At 42.8% G+C, this 17,965-nt stretch overlaps 1 protein-coding gene across 9 annotated transcripts in view; it reads right to left on the bottom strand.

Moving 5' to 3' along the window:
- Window positions 1-451: 451 nt before the first annotated feature.
- Window positions 452-17,965, bottom strand: part of eps15l1a (epidermal growth factor receptor pathway substrate 15-like 1a) — a 99,170-nt gene continuing 81,656 nt past the window's right edge. For all 9 annotated transcript variants that reach the window (XM_061888947.1, XM_061888949.1, XM_061888951.1 and 6 more), the window contains 3 exons: window positions 7,349-7,505; window positions 5,508-5,524; window positions 452-3,325 (listed from right to left, as the gene is read on the bottom strand). In XM_061888947.1, the coding sequence (XP_061744931.1) occupies window positions 3,114-3,325; window positions 5,508-5,524; window positions 7,349-7,505 (386 nt within the window). In that variant the 3' untranslated portion in view covers window positions 452-3,113. The remainder of the gene's footprint in view (window positions 3,326-5,507; window positions 5,525-7,348; window positions 7,506-17,965) is intronic.

Below are 17,965 nucleotides of genomic sequence, written 5' to 3'. Positions count from 1 at the left end.
TGCACTGAGTGTTGTTCAAAGGAAAGGCCATGTAACACACTGGTAAAAATGCCTTCTTTGCAATGTGTTTGCATGATTATTTGCAAAAAATAACAATGTTTGAAGATGAAATATCTTGTCTTTGCAGTCTATTCAATTGAATATAAGTTGAAACAGATTTTTTTTTAGCATCTACACAAGGTGACAACTTCACTGCTTTTTGGGTTTGGTATGTTGGTGTTGGAGCATCCAGCGGCACATTACAGCGGCTTTGATCCAGCGCCCAAAAGGTTGTAAACATGTCTGAAGTACTTCCTGTCACGGCGAGGAATAAATACATTTGCGAGGTGAGACGTTGATGACATGTATGTACAGCGGGGAGCGCCTTCTACCTGCAGATCTTCCAACCAGGCCGAGCGGTTCACATCTGTCCCTATGTCCCCCCCCCCCCCCCCCCCCCCCCCCCCCCCCCCCAGCTGGAACATTAAAACATGTTGAAGTCCGAAGCCGCTCGCCAACGATAAAAAGCGCCAAAACACTTTTAGTTACAAATAAACAATAAAACAGTTGAAATTCCCTCATCAGGTCCACGCATGATCTCAAACTGGAGTCCAAATAAATGTTTGACCTGCTCTCACACACACGCTAATACTGAGGGTCTTGCTGGGACCCTTCAGAGGGCGCCAAACATCACCTTTAAAACCACACCCCAACTAAAACTTATGCAGAAAAAGCAAGCTAACATTGCTAATAGCTCTTCTTCACCTGCCCGGTGGCCTAGTGGTTAGTGCAGGGGTGTCCAAAGTTTGTAACGGCCCCACGGCACATTTGAAAAATACGACTGAAACATTTTTCAAACATAAAAAGTAATATAAAAGAGCAAACGGGTGAACTGTAACAAGAAAATGTTGCAATGTTGACTCTAATAACACAAAGCTGCCATGCAGGCTGTTTCTTTCTTTAAAAAATAATAATGAATCAAAATCAATGTCATTATATATTATTGACATATTCAAGGCTCCGATTACGTCACGTTAAATTTTCCACTTTTACATATTTTTGGGGGAAAATGTTGCATATTTTGTGTTTGCCGTATAAAAAACTGAGCTGTTTTTTTTAAAGAAGGGCCTAAAATGAACAAAAAACATGAACATCAATAAAACTTATAATTGAGGGATAGATCTGAAGTTGATTTCGAGATTATTGTGTTAAAAGTAAACAGTAAAAAAAATGTATAATTTATTTTCTAACACTTTAATGAGTAGGACCCTTTTGGATCCCCAATCATTTTAGTGTGGTTTGTTTTTAAGTGTCATTGCTCAAAAAATAATAATGAATCAAAATCAATGTCATTATGAGTTATTGACCTATTCAGGGCTCCAATTACGTCACCTTAAATTTTCCACTTTTATATATTTTTGGGGGTAAATGTTGCATATTTTGTGTTTGCCGTATAAAAAACTGAGCTGTTTTTTTAAAGAAGGGCCTAAAATGAACAAAAAAAACCCATAAACAACAATAAAACCTATAATTGACAGATAGATCTGAAGTTGATCTCGTGATTATTGTGTTAAAAGTAAACAGTAAAACAAATGTATAATTTATTTTTTAATACTTTGATGACGGCATAGCTCAGTTGGTAGAGTGGCCGTGCCAGCAACTTGAGGGTTGCAGGTTCGATTCCCGCTTGTGCCATCCTAGTCACTGCCGTTGTGTCCTTGGGCAAGACACTTTACCCACCTGCTCCCAGTGCCACCCACACTACTTTAAATGGAACTTAGATATTGGGTTTCACTATGTAAAGCGCTTTGAGTCACTTGAGAAAAGCGCTATATAAATATAATTCAATTCAATGAGTAGGACCCTTTTGGACCCCCGTTCATTTTAGTGTGATTTGTTTTTAAGTGTCATTTCTCAAAAAATAATAATGAATTAAAATCAATAGTGTTATGAGTTATTGACCTTTTTAATGCTCCAATTATTATATAATCTCAAATATAAAAAAATAAAATATTCGGAGAAAATATTGCATATTTTGTGTTTTTTCCATCAAAAAACTGGGTTTTTTGTGACAAAAAGAGCATACAACTTAAATCTTTAAGATCATTGTATTGACCGATGGACCTAATGTTGATCTAGGGATTTAAATCTTGAATAATAAAAAAATAATACTGAATAATGACTCATTTTTAATATTTTTTTGAGCAAAACCCTTTGGGGTCCCTAAGATCAAGCCTGAGTGGAGGCCTAAATGTATATTTTTTATACATAAATATTATTATTTTTAAAAATAAATGGCCTCCGCTTGCTTTGAGTTTTCAGTGTGCGGCCCTCAGTGGATAAAGTTTGGACACCCCTGGGCTAGAGTGTCCGCCCTGAGGTGGGTAGGTTGTGAGTTCGAACCCCGGCCGAGTCATACCAAAGACTATAAAAATGGGAGCCATTTGGCACTCAAAGGTTAGAATCGGGGGTTAAATCACCAAATAATGACTCGTGGGGGCAGCCACTACTGCTGCTCACTGCTCCCCTCACCTCCCAGGGGGTGAACAAGGGCGATGGTTCAAATGCAGAGAATGATTTCGCCACACTTAGTGTGTGTGTGTGTGTGTGTGTGTGTGTGTGTGTGTGTGTGTGTGACTATCGTTGCTACTTGAACTTCTCTTCTGTCCTTGCTTGGAAATAAAAGCTAAAAAAAAAGCAAAAAGCCGCAGCATTTGGAGCCACCTGAAGGGCAAGAGCGACCAGAACCACAGCATCGTCCCAGTTAGCATTTTGAACGTTCTCGTCACAGTGAATTGTTAATGATGAGTTCTCCAGCAAAAACAAAAAACCCAGGTCGTGGTGTACTTGAGGTTCTAGAAGATGAGCGCCTAGTCTGAACTATAAATCAAAGTCAGTCTGGAGCGTTTAGCAGCACCAGAACCACGCGGTCCCAGATGCTATCTTTAACTCTGTCCAGAGTCACTGAGCGGCGACGCTAACAACGCTTGGTCCAGTGAACGCATCGCCGGCTTCTTCTCCGTCCCACAGAGTTCCTACTGGTGACCTGTCCTCAACCTGCTCTGCTTATTTCTTCTCCCTTCATTACGTGTGTGTGTGTGTGTGTGTGTGTACGCGTGTGAGCGCCCATGAACTCAAAGTCTATGTTCTGGTGTGAATATTCGGTCACGGAGACCACCCGGCGGGGACGAGCTACCGGTCACGCGTTGGACATCTCGGCCTTGCTGAGGGCGATGGCGAGCTCCAGGTCTTCCTGCTCCTGCTGCCTCAGACGCTTCAGACGCTCGCGCTCCGCCCGCTCGCTCTCTCGCTTGGCCCACTCCAGCTGCTGCGCCTCGTTGCCAAACTACCACACGGATGACACGTCAGGCCTGTGTGTGTGTGTGTGTGTGTGTGTGTGTGTGCGTGTGTGTGTGTGTGTGTGTGTGTGTGTTTGTCTTGTATTTCTAGCCTTCTTGAGGCAAAAAGTGCTTCCCCCTCTGGTCAACATATGAAATAACAAGTGTGTGTGTAGAAATTTGAAGTGCTCCCCCTCTGGTCAACATATGAAATAACAAGTGTGTGTGTAAAAAATTTGCAGTGCTCCCCCCTCTGGTCAACATATGAAATAAGAAGTGTGTGTGTGTAAAAATGTGAAGTGCTCCCCCCTCTGGTCAAAATATGAAATAACAAGTGTGTGTGTAAAAATGTGAAGTGATCCCCCCTCTGGTCAACATATGAAATAACAAGTGTGTGTGTAGATATTTGAAGTGCTCCCCCTCTGGTCAACATATGAAATAGCAAGTGTGTGTGTAAAAATTTGAAGTGCTCCCCCCTCTGGTCAACATATGAAATAACAAGTGTGTGTATAAAAATTTGAAGTGCTCCCCCCTCTGGTCAACATATGAAATAAGAAGTGTGTGTGTAAAAAATTGAAGTGCTCCCCCTCTGGTCAACATATGAAATAACAAGTGTGTGTGTAAACATTTTGAAGTGCTCCCCCTCTGGTCAACATATGAAATAACAAGTGTGTGTGTAAAAATTTGAAGTGCTCCCCCTCTGGTCAACATGTGAAATAACAAGTGTGTGTGTAAAAATTTGAAGTGCTCCCCCTCTGGTCAACATATGAAATAACAAGTGTGTGTGTAAAAATTTGAAGTGCTCCCCCCTCTGGTCAACATATGAAATAACAAGTGTGTGTGTAAAAATTTGAAGTGCTCCCCCCTCTGGTCAACATATGAAATAACAAGTGTGTGTGTAATAACGTGAAGTGCTCCCCTCTGGTCAACATATGAAATAACAAGTATGTGTGTAAAAATGTGAAGTGCTCCCCCTCTGGTCAACATATGAAATAACAAGTGTGTGTGTAAAAATGTGAAGTGCTCCCGCTCTGGTCAACATATGAAATAACAAGTGTGTGTGTAATAACGTGAAGTGCTCCCCCTCTGGTCAACATATGAAATAACAAGTATGTGTGTAAAAATGTGAAGTGCTCCCCCTCTGGTCAACATATGAAATAACAAGTGTGTGTGTAAAAATGTGAAGTGCTCCCCCTATGGTCAACATATGAAATAACAAGTGTGTGTGTAAAAATGTGAAGTGCTCCCCCTCTGGTCAACATATGAAATAACAAGTGTGTGTGTAAAAATGTGAAGTGCTCCCCCTCTGGTCAACATATGAAATAACAAGTGTGTGTGTAAAAATGTGAAGTGCTCCCCCTCTGGTCAACATATGAAATAACAAGTGTGTGTGTAAAAATGTGAAGTGCTCCCCCTCTGGTCAACATATGAAATAACAAGTGTGTGTGTAAAAATGTGAAATGCTCCCCCTCTGGTCAACATATGAAATAACAAGTGTGTGTGTAAAAATGTGAAGTGCTCCCCCTCTGGTCAACATATAGAGACATACTGTAATAACTTGAAGTAAACAACAGGGATCAAATTTACAATTTGTCATATAAAATTCTGACTTTTATCACAATATTGTCAATTTTAGTTTTCTTTGTTGTAAAATAGTGACATTTTTTGAGTACAATTATGATTTTTGTCATAATTTTGCCAAGTAAAATACCGAATACCAGTATTATATTGCCCAAAATTTCAAGTTTTCTTATAAAATTGTGACATTTGTCAAGTAAAATTATGACTATTTTCATGAAATTGGCCAAATTTTAAGCTTTTCTTGTGAAATTGTGACTTTTACTTAATAAAATTCAAACTTTAGGATATCGCACAAATTTTCACTTTTATTACAATACTGCCAAAATTCTAAGTTTCTGGTGAAATTCCAACTCATTTTTCACAACATCCTTTTTTTAAATATGTGCATAGTATGTAAATATTATGTAAATATTATTCATGTTGTAAATTCACTTCTGCATATATCTAGAAAGGTGGTCCTAAAGAGGGAGGCATTTTTCACAGAAGGTAACAAATACAAGAATGTGTGTGTGTGTGTGTGTGTGTGTGTGTGTGTGCGTGCGTGTGTGCGTGTGTGTGTGTGTGTGTGTGTGTGACACTTCCTAGCGTTCCCATCCGTCTTGAACTCACCTTGGCTTTGTCGGGCCCTGTCATGGAGGTGGATGGCAGAAAGAGGTGTTAGCGATGGTCACATGACACACTTCCTACTTCCTGTTGGTGTGTACTCACACTGGGCCATTGGTACCGAGCAGGACTGGTACTCACACCAACACCCTCCAGCCACGGTCGCATCACGTCTGTTATGCTGTTTTTACCGCAATTTCTCATGAATTACTCGCGAGAGGAGCAATCGCATTAATCCAATGACACATCGATTCTGAAGTTTTACCACAATTTCCCTGACATTATGTTTTATTTTGTATTATTATTTCGAGTCTCGCTGATTATTTTTACTGTGGAAGCTGTCAGCTGTCATTAATTACTCGCGAGAGGAGCAATCGCATTAATCCAATGACACATCGATTCTGCGGTTTTACCACAATTTCCCTTATTTTATGCATTATTTCTAGTTTTATTTCGAGTCATTCATTAGTTGTACAACAGAAGTGCCGACTGCCATTAATAACCCACAAGAGGAGCAATCGCAAAAATTAAACATGTCTATTCTGACATTTAGTACAACTTCCCTGACATTTTTTTAATTTTTAGTCTTATGTCGAGTCATGTTGATTTTTTCACCATGGAAGTGCTATTTGTCATGTGAAGTATATTAACAGTGAAGTATATTTATATAGCACTTTTCTCTAGTGACTCAAAGCGCTTTTACATAGTGAAACCCAATATCTAAGTTACATTTAAACCAGTGTGGGTGGCACTGGGAGCAGGTGGGTAAAGTGTCTTGCCCATGGACACAACGGCAGTGACTAGGATGGCGGAAGAGGGAATCGAACCTGCACCTCTCAAGTTGCTGGCACGGCCACTCTACCAACTGAGCTTACTTCCAAGAAGGGGCAATTGCATTGGTAAGTAAATTATACGTCTATTCAGCCTTTTTTCCTTCATCCACTTTTTGGATTATTTACAGTCTTATTTCAAGTCTGGCTGATTATTTTTTACTGTGGAAAGTTTCAGCTGTCATTACTTGTGAGAGGAGCAATCGCATGAATTAAATGACACATCAATTCTGCGTTTTTAACCACAATTTCCTCGACTGGATTATTTGCAGTTTTATTTTGAGTCACTCCGTAGTTCTACTCTTTTTCAGTCTTTCTGGTTATTTTTACTGTGGTGTCAGCGGTCATTAATTACTAGCGAGAGGAGCGATCGCATTAATGAAATGACACATCAATTGTGCATTTTATCACAATTTCCCTGATTTTGTGGATTATTTCTAAATGTATTTCAAGTCCAACGACGGAATTGTCGACTGTCATTACTAACCTACGAGAGGAGCGATCGCATTAATTAAACAACACGTCTATTCTGACTTTTACTAGAATTTCCCTGACTTTATGTAACATTTCAGTTACATAAAAGTTATCAATTGCAGTCTTAGTAGATCACACGCATCTAGCATAATAGTGTAAGAGTCCAGTCCATAGTGGATCTAACATAATAGTGTGAGAGTCCAGTGCATAGTGGATCTAACATAATAGTGAGAGTCCAGTCCATAGTGGATCTACTTCATGCAATTTGAGAGTTAGCAGACGCTATTTAGCAGGTGGTCTTTGGATCTGAGTCGACCAGGCCCTGTGTATTATTTCAAGTCATGTTGATGAGTTCCCTGTGAAAGATCAATAATGACCAGTGTGGAGCGACCACACATACCAGACTTGAGGTGTGAAGTGGGCCCAGACATGGTACCACAGTCCCAGTGTGAGTACTTTGTGTTAATATCATTCACAATGTCTGCCTAGTGCTGGCGTCACAGCTGAAAGTAGTCCTAATGAAGTCTGTAAAAGGAACTTTACTTGATGCTAGGGATGGAGCGAAAGGGTCTTTGCCGCTGAAAAGGGTCTCCTGAGACTTTTTTACTCTGGAAAGGGTCCACGGCATCCCTGCTGAACGGCTGGAAGGGGTCACATGGTTTGGAGGGTTCTCCTGACATGCTGACTGGGGTCGTCTTACCTGCAGACAGAACCACGTCAAAACCAGTGTCAATCAATCAATCAATCAAAGTTTATTTATATAGTCCTAAATCATGACTGTCTCAAGGGCTTCAAGCCACAACGACATCCTGGGCTCAGATCCCACATCGGCGCAAGGAAAAACTCAATGAGAAACCGGGCGACAAGTGCAATGGATGTTGAGTGGATCTAGTTAATAGTGTGAGAGTCCAGTCCATAGTGGATCTAACATAATAGTGTGAGAGTCCAGTCCATAGTGGATCTAACATAATAGTGTGAGAGTCCAGTCCATAGTGGATCTATCATAATAGTGAGAGTCCAGTCCATAGGTGATCTAACATAATTGTGAGAGTCCAGTCCATAGTGGATCTAACATAATAGTGTGAGAGTCCCAGACCATAGTGGATCTAACATAATAGTGTGAGAGTCCAGACCATAGTGGATCTAACATAATAGTGTGAGAGTCCAGTCCATAGTGGATCAAACATAATAGTGTGAGAGTCCAGTCCATAGTGGATCTAACATAATAGTGAGAGTCCAGTCCATAGTGGATCTAACATAATAGTGTGAGAGTCCAGTCCATAGTGGATCTAACATAATAGTGAGAGTCCAGTCCATAGGTGATCTAACATAATTGTGAGAGTCCAGTCCATAGTGGATCTAACATAATAGTGTGAGAGTCCAGTCCATAGTGGATCTAACATAAGAGTGTGAGAGTCCAGTCCATAGTGGATCTAACATAATAGTGTGAGAGTCCAGTCCATAGTAGATCTAACATAATAGTGTGAGAGTCCAGTCCATAGTGGATCTAACATAATAGTGTGAGAGTCCAGACCATAGTGGATCAAACATAATAGTGTGAGAGTCCAGTCCATAGTGGATCTAACATAATAGTGAGAGTCCAGTCCATAGTGGATCTAACATAATAGTGTGAGAGTCCAGTCCATAGTGGATCTAACATAATAGTGTGAGAGTCCAGTCCACAGTGGATCTAACATAATAGTGTGAGAGTCCAGTCCATAGTGGATCTAACATAATAGTGAGAGTCCAGTCCATAGTGGATCTAACATAATAGTGAGAGTCAATCAATCAATCAATCAATGTTTACTTATATAGCCCTAAATCACTAGTGTCTCAAAGGGCTGCACAAACCACCACGACATCCTCGGTAGGCCCACATAAGGGCAAGGACAACTCACACCCAGTGGGACGTCGGTGACAATGATGACTATGAGAACTTAGAGAGGAGGAAAGCAATGGATGTCGAGCGGGTCTAACATGTTACTGTGAAAGTTCAATCCACAATGGATCCAACACAGTCGCGAGAGTCCAGTCCAAAGCGGATCCAACACAGCAGCGAGAGTCCCGTTCACAGCGGAGCCAGCAGGAAACCATCCCAAGCGGAGGCGGATCAGCAGCACAGAGATGTCCCCAGCCGATACACAGTCAAGCAGTACATGGCCACCGGATCGGACCGGACCCCCTCCACAAGGCAGAGTGGGACATAGAAGAAAAAGAAAAGAAACGGCAGATCAACTGGTCTAAAAAGGGAGTCTATTTAAAGGCTAGAGTGTACAAATGAGTTTTAAGGTGAGACTTAAATGCTTCTACTGAGGTGACATCTCGAACTGTTACCGGGAGGGCATTCCAGAGTACTGGAGCCCGAACGGAAAACGCTCTGTAGCCAGCAGACTTTTTTTGGGCTTTGGGAATCACTAATAAGCCGGAGTCCTTTGAACGCAGATTTCTTGCCGGGACATATGGTACAATACAATCGGCAAGATAGGCTGGAGCTAGACCGTGTAGTATTTTATACCTAAGTAGTAAAACCTTAAAGTCACATCTTAAGTGCACAGGAAGCCAGTGCAGGTGAGCCAGTATAGGTATATATGTATGTATATATGTATATAAAGGTATATACAGTATAGGTATATATGTATGTATATATGTATATAAAGGTAGTATATATGTATGTATATATGTATATAAAGGTATATACAGTATAGGTATATATGTATGTATATATGTATATAAAGGTATATACAGTATAGGTATATATGTATGTATATATGTATATAAAGGTATATACAGTATAGGTATATATGTATGTATATATGTATATAAAGGTAGTATATATGTATGTATATATGTATGTATATATGTATATAAAGGTAGTATATATGTATGTATATATGTATATAAAGGTATATACAGTATAGGTATATACGTATGTATATATGTATATAAAGGTATATACAGTATAGGTATATATGTATATAAAGGTATATACAGTATAGGTATATATGTATGTATATATGTATATAAAGGTATATACAGTATAGGTATATATGTATATAAAGGTATATACAGTATAGGTATATATGTATGTATATATGTATATAAAGGTATATACAGTACAGGCGTAATGTGATCAAACTTTCTTGTTCTTGTCAAAAGTCTAGCAGCCGCGTTTTGTACCAACTGTAATCTTTTAATGCTAGACATGGGGAGACCCCAAAATAATACGTTACAGTAGTCGAGGCGAGACGTAACAAACGCATGGATAATGATCTCAGCGTCTTTAGTGGACAGAATGGAGCGAATTTTAGCGATATTACGGAGATGAAAGAAGGCCGTTTTAGTAACGCTTTTAATGTGTGACTCAAAGGAGAGAGTTGGGTCGAAGATAATACCCAGATTCTTTACCGAGTCGCCTTGTTTAATTGTTTGGTTGTCAAATGTTAGAGTTGTATTATTAAATAGAGTTCGGTGTATAGCAGGACCGATAATCAGCATTTCCGTTTTTTTGGCGTTGAGTTGCAAAAAGTTAGCGGACATCCGTGTGAGAGTCCAGTCCATAGTGGATCTAACATAATAGTGAGAGTCCAGTCCATAGTGGATCTAACATAATAGTGTGAGAGTCCAGTCCATAGTGGATCTAACATAATAGTGAGAGTCCAGTCCATAGTGGATCTAATATAATAGTGTGATAGTCCAGTCCATAGTGGATCTAACATAATAGTGTGAGAGTCCAGTCCATAGTGGATCTAACATAATAGTGTGAGAGTCCAGTCCATAGTGGATCTAACATAATAGTGTGAGAGTCCAGTCCATAGTGGATCTAACATAATAGTGAGAGTCCAGTCCATAGTGGATCTAATATAATAGTGTGATAGTCCAGTCCATAGTGGATCTAACATAATAGTGTGAGAGTCCAGTCCATAGTGGATCTAACATAATAGTGAGAGTCCAGTCCATAGTGGATCTAACATAATAGTGTGAGAGTCCAGTCCATAGTGGATCTAACATAATAGTGTGAGAGTCCAGTCCATAGTGGATCTAAAATAATAGTGTGAGAGTCCAGTCCATAGTGGATCTAACATAATAGTGTGAGAGTCCAGTCCATAGTGGATCTAACATAATAGTGAGAGTCCAGTCCATAGTGGATCTAACATAATAGTGTGAGAGTCCAGTCCATAGTGGATCTAACATAATAGTGTGAGAGTCCAGTCCATAGTGGATCTAACATAATAGTGTGAGAGTCCAGTCCATAGTGGATTTAACATAATAGTGAGAGTCCAGTCCATAGTGGATCTAACATAATAGTGTGAGAGTCCAGTCTATTGCGACCCCAAGAATCGATATTGAATGGAATGGTGGGACACCCAAAGACTCGCAGCACTATCATCTATGCAACATTTTGAGCCAAGAAGCACCATTACATGTTATGTAGACCACAAGGAAGTCTCTTACATTTAGAGAATAATGACAATATGACTCCTTTAATGCGCTTTATAATCCGGTGCACCTTTTGTATAAAAATAGACCCGACTAGACTTGCTCATCGGCAATGCGTCTTTTAATCCAGTGCGGCCTATGGGTCTAAAAACAAGGTAATGATTAACGCTCCAATCTGTGCATCATGTCAACCTCACAGCTTTACTCCACATGCAAAACAAGTCTTTATGAATTCAGATTTTCAAAGTAACTCAGCTCCCCTCCCCCGTGCCCTCAGTGAAGATGCACAGAAGAACATCTGGCAGCTTGAGAAGAGCGGAAGGCAAAGACTGAAAACCCCAAAACCAGCTCAAGCGATCTCAACGGTTTCCTGGTTGAAGATCTGGTTTGGTTTGTGGCCACATCAGCACTGTGATGGTGAGCCTGATGACAAAAAGCTTCTTCTATGAATCAACCTTACAAATCCCCGGCTGAACTGGAAATGCATTTTTCAGAGATGCAAAACAGCGACAACAACAACACACTAATGTGACAACAACATCTTCTTCAATAAGCAAGTTGCACTGACAGTCAAGATAACATTTCACTAATTGACACGTAAACAACTACATTAGACAGTAAATCCATGCAAATATTGTTTTGGATTTCAATCAATTATTTGTTTTATACATGAAGTGCAAGTTGTCTTTTTTTTAAAAGAAATATTCGTCTATTATTACCATTTACTGCAGGGGTGGTCACACTTTTTCTGCAGGTGAGCTACTTTTTAATATACCAAGTGGAGGGGATCATTTATATATATCATTTATATTCATTTATTTATGAAAGACAAATTATTTTTGACATTTATTTGGCCAAATAAATGGATTTTTATATGAATCATGATTTTTATTCTTTACAATTTTTTATCTGTTTTAAAAAATAAAGTAAAAATAAAATTATTTATATAATATATATGTGTATGTATATATATACATATATATATACACACACACACATATATATATATATATACGCACGCACGCACGCACGCACGCACGCACGCACGCACGCACGCACGCACGCACGCACGCACGCACGCACGCACGCACGCACGCACGCACGCACGCACGCACGCACGCACGCACGCACGCACGCACGCACGCACGCACGCACGCACGCACGCACGCACGCACGCACGCACGCACGCACGCACGCACGCACGCACGCACGCACGCACGCACGCACGCACGCACGCACGCACGCACGCACGCACGCACGCACGCACGCACGCACGCACGCACGCACGCACGCACGCACGCACGCACGCACGCACGCACGCACGCACGCACGCACACACACACACACACACACACACACACACACACACACACACACACACACACACACACACACACACACACACACACACACACACACACACACACACACACACACACACACACACACACACATATATATATTAACTGTCCTGTCCAGCCACTTAGACACATCTTATTGAATGAAATGAATGAATGAAACAAGTTTATTTTGGTCACCTTACCAATCAACCATTTTGTGTGATCAGTTTATCAGTACAGGTTATACATATCAATATCATATATTATTGTTGATGTACATCAGTGTTAGAATAATTATGTATAAATTATCACACAACTCTTATGCTTAAGGGCCGTTGCTGTAGTTATTATCAATTGTGCTGAAGTTGTACTTATCTATCTGTGCAAAGGGACAACTTGCAATCCAAAGATTGCGAGTTTAGCAGTTTAGCTCGGTTGGTAGAGCGGCTGTGCCAGCAACTTGAGGGTTGCAGGTTCGATTCCCGCTTCTGCCAACCTAGTCACTGCCGTTGTGTCCTTGGGCAATACACTTTACCCACCTGCTTCCAGTGCCACCCACACTGGTTTGAATGTAACTTAGATATTGGGTTTCACTATGTAAAGCGCTTTGAGTCACTAGAGAAAAAGCACTATATAAATATAATTCACTTCACTATTAGTGTTTGTGTGTAGACTCGGCTTTTGATTGATTGAAACTTTTATTAGTAGATTGCACAGTACAGTACATATTCCATACAATTGACCACTAAATGGTAACACCCCAATAAGTTTTTCAACTTGCTTAAGTCGGGGTTCACGTTAATCAATTTATGGTACTGCTGACTGCTAAGGGCGAACATCAAGTACCGGGACTCAGACAAAGCAGAGACAGGGCGATATCACGAGTGTCAGCACGTTTGTATTTCATGAATAGTCATATATTGTGTCGAACTAGGGCTGCTGAGATTACCCCCTTCCCTCAGGGACAGCCTCAGTGATGCAACCAGGGACCACCCAAAAAAATAGAAGAGCACGTTACCTCAGAGCGTTGGTTGGAACTGTGACTAAGTGTACAGCCCAAAACGTCTCTCCTCAATGAGCAAAATTTAAATATGTCTCTGCATGATTCCTTGCTTCTTGTCTGTTTAATAGATGTCATCAGTGTTTGAACCTGACAATCAATTTTTCTGTAGGCCAACTTATTTTTCGATTGACCAAGTGGACGGGATCTACCTCACTTTTATGTATCATTTATATTGATTTATTGATGAAAAACATTTTTGTTAACAAGTTAAATGATAATACAAGCATGTTTAACATTCATTTCTTTCATAAAGATAAGAATATAAGTTGGCATGATTGTGATGACTTGCATTGATTGGAATCAGACAGTAGTGACGATAACCTCCACTTTTCCAAATGGAGGAGAAAAAAGTCCTCCTTTCCGTCCAATATCACATTAAAGTTTGTCCAGCTTCCATACTCCTTTTTATGCACTTTACAAGAAATACATTGGCGGCAAACACCAAAGCTTTCCGAGACTCTTATTTTGTTAGTGCAGGCAGGATGAAGCAGAGCTTTTATTGTAGTTTTTTGACGGCAGGTTACGGCGCGAGAGTCTGTTGAAATAAAAAGTGTTTCTGGCCTTTGTCATCTCACAAGACCCTCGGGTGCCGTCAATGTCGATCAAGTCACGTCTTGGTGAAGATTGATGATCGCTCCTTTTTAGCTCTATTTTTTAACACCTGACTGGTGAGGGACTGACACACCCTCCACTGACACACCCTCCACCATCCACTGACACACCCTCCACTGACACACCCTCCACCATCCACTGACACACCATCCACTGACACACCCTCCACCATCCACTGACACACCCTCCACCATCCACTGACACACCCTCCACCATCCACTGACACACCCTCCACCATCCACTGACACACCGTCCACCATCCACTGACACACCCTCCACCATCCACTGACACACCCTCCACCATCCACTGACACACCCTCCACCATCCACTGACACACCCTCCACCATCCACTGACACACCCTCCACCATCCACTGACACACCCTCCACCATCCACTGACACACCCTCCACCATCCACTGACACACCCTCCACCATCCACTGACACACCCTCCACCATCCACTGACACACCCTCCACCATCCACTGACACACCCTCCACTGACACACCCTCCACCATCCACTGACACACCCTCCACTGACACACCCTCCACCATCCACTGACACACCCTCCACCATCCACTGACACACCCTCCACTGACACACCCTCCACCATCCACTGACACACCCTCCACCATCCACTGACACACCCTCCACCATCCACTGACACACCCTCCACCATCCACTGACACACCCTCCACTGACACACCCTCCACCATCCACTGACACACCCTCCACCATCCACTGACACACCCTCCACCATCCACTGACACACCGTCCACCATCCACTGACACACCCTCCACCATCCACTGACACACCCTCCACCATCCACTGACACACCCTCCACCATCCACTGACACACCCTCCACCATCCACTGACACACCCTCCACTGACACACCGTCCACCATCCACTGACACACCCTCCACTGACACACCCTCCACCATCCACTGACACACCCTCCACCATCCACTGACACACCCTCCACCATCCACTGACACACCCTCCACCATCCACTGACACACCCTCCACCATCCACTGACACACCCTCCACTGACACACCCTCCACCATCCACTGACACACCCTCCACCATCCACTGACACACCGTCCACCATCCACTGACACACCCTCCACCATCCACTGGCACACCCTCCACCATCCACTGACACACCCTCCACCATCCACTGACACACCCTCCACCATCCACTGACACACCCTCCACCATCCACTGACACACCCTCCACCATCCACTGACACACCCTCCACTGACACACCCTCCACCATCCACTGACACACCCTCCACCATCCACTGACACACCCTCCACCATCCACTGACACACCGTCCACCATCCACTGACACACCCTCCACCATCCACTGACACACCCTCCACCCTCCACTGACACACCCTCCACCATCCACTGACACACCCTCCACCATCCACTGACACACCCTCCACCATCCACTGACACACCCTCCACCATCCACTGACACACCCTCCACCATCCACTGACACACCCTCCACTGACACACCGTCCACCATCCACTGACACACCCTCCACTGACACACCCTCCACCATCCACTGACACACCCTCCACTGACACACCGTCCACCATCCACTGACACACCCTCCACTGACACACCCTCCACCATCCACTGACACACCCTCCACCATCCACTGACACACCCTCCACTGACACACCCTCCACCATCCACTGACACACCCTCCACCATCCACTGACACACCCTCCACCATCCACTGACACACCCTCCACCATCCACTGACACACCCTCCACCATCCACTGACACACCCTCCACCACTGACACACCCTCCACCATCCACTGACACACCCTCCACCATCCACTGACACACCCTCCACCATCCACTGTCACACCCTCCACCATCCACTGACACACCCTCCACCATCCACTGACACACCCTCCACCATCCACTGACACACCCTCCATCATCCACTGACACACCCTCCACCATCCACTGACACACCCTCCACCATCCACTGACACACCCTCCACCATCCACTGACACACCCTCCATCATCCACTGACACACCCTCCACCATCCACTGACACACCCTCCACCATCCACTGACACACCCTCCACCATCCACTGACACACCCTCCACCATCCACTGACACACCCTCCACCATCCACTGTCACACCCTCCACCATCCACTGACACACCCTCCACCATCCACTGACACACCCTCCACCATCCACTGACACACCCTCCACCATCCACTGACACACCCTCCACCATCCACTGACACACCCTCCACCATCCACTGACACACCCTCCACCATCCACTGACACACCCTCCACCACTGACACACCCTCCACCATCCACTGACACACCATCCACCACTGACACACCCTCCACCATCCACTGACACACCCTCCACCATCCACTGACACACCCTCCACCATCCACTGACACACCCTCCACCATCCACTGACACACCCTCCACCATCCACTGACACACCCTCCACCATCCACTGACACACCCTCCACCATCCACTGACACACCCTCCACCATCCACTGACACACCCTCCACCATCCACTGACACACCCTCCACCATCCACTGACACACCCTCCACCATCCACTGACACACAGGTTAATTCAGTTCTTCTTTAATAGTGCCATACCAGGTTGTGGACATGCTTTATCAGTATCATGCTTCAAACCTTGCTTCAATACACTTTGCACCACAAAATAAGCTTATTGTATCCATGATCCCGGACTTACTTTTGATACAAAATGTTATTTATTACACAATGGAAGTGCTAATTGTCATTAATTACTTCCAAGTGGAGCAATTGCATTGGTAAATAAATTACACGTCCATTCAGCCTTTTTACTACATGTTCTTATGACTTTGTGGATTATTTGCAGTCTCATTTCAAGTCTCGCTGGTTATTTTTACTGTGAAAGGTGTCAGCTGTCATTAATTACTCGCGAGTGGAGCAATCGCAATAATTGAATGACACATCGGTTCTGCATTTTTACCACAATTTCTCAGATTTTGTGGATTAGTTCTAGTTTTATTTCGAGTCACTCACTTAGTTGTGCAACAAGAGTGCCGACTGTCATTAATAACCTGCAAGAGGAGCGATCGCAAAAATTAAACAGGATGTCTATTTTACTACAATTTCCCCGACATTATGTATATTTTCTCGTCTTATTTCGAGTCATGCTGATTATTTCACTGTGGAAGTGCTAATTGTCATTAATTACTTCCAAGTGGAGCAATTGCATTGGTAAATAAATTACACGTCCATTCAGCCTTTTTACTACATGTTCTTATGACTTTGTGGATTATTTGCAGTCTCATTTCAAGTCTCGCTGGTTATTTTTACTGTGAAAGGTGTCAGCTGTCATTAATTACTCGCGAGTGGAGCAATCGCAATAATTGAATGACACATCGGTTCTGCATTTTTACCACAATTTCTCAGATTTTGTGGATTAGTTCTAGTTTTATTTCGAGTCACTCACTTAGTTGTGCAACAAGAGTGCCGACTGTCATTAATAACCTGCAAGAGGAGCGATCGCAAAAATTAAACAGGATGTCTATTTTACTACAATTTCCCCAACATTATGTATATTTTCTCGTCTTATTTCGAGTCATGCTGATTATTTCACTGTGGAAGTGCTAATTGTCATTAATTACTTCCAAGTGGAGCAATTGC

Source organism: Nerophis ophidion, linkage group LG26 (genome assembly GCF_033978795.1).
Source record: "Nerophis ophidion isolate RoL-2023_Sa linkage group LG26, RoL_Noph_v1.0, whole genome shotgun sequence".
NCBI lineage: Eukaryota > Metazoa > Chordata > Actinopteri > Syngnathiformes > Syngnathidae > Nerophis > Nerophis ophidion.
This window is presented reverse-complemented; position numbering and strand designations above follow the sequence as displayed.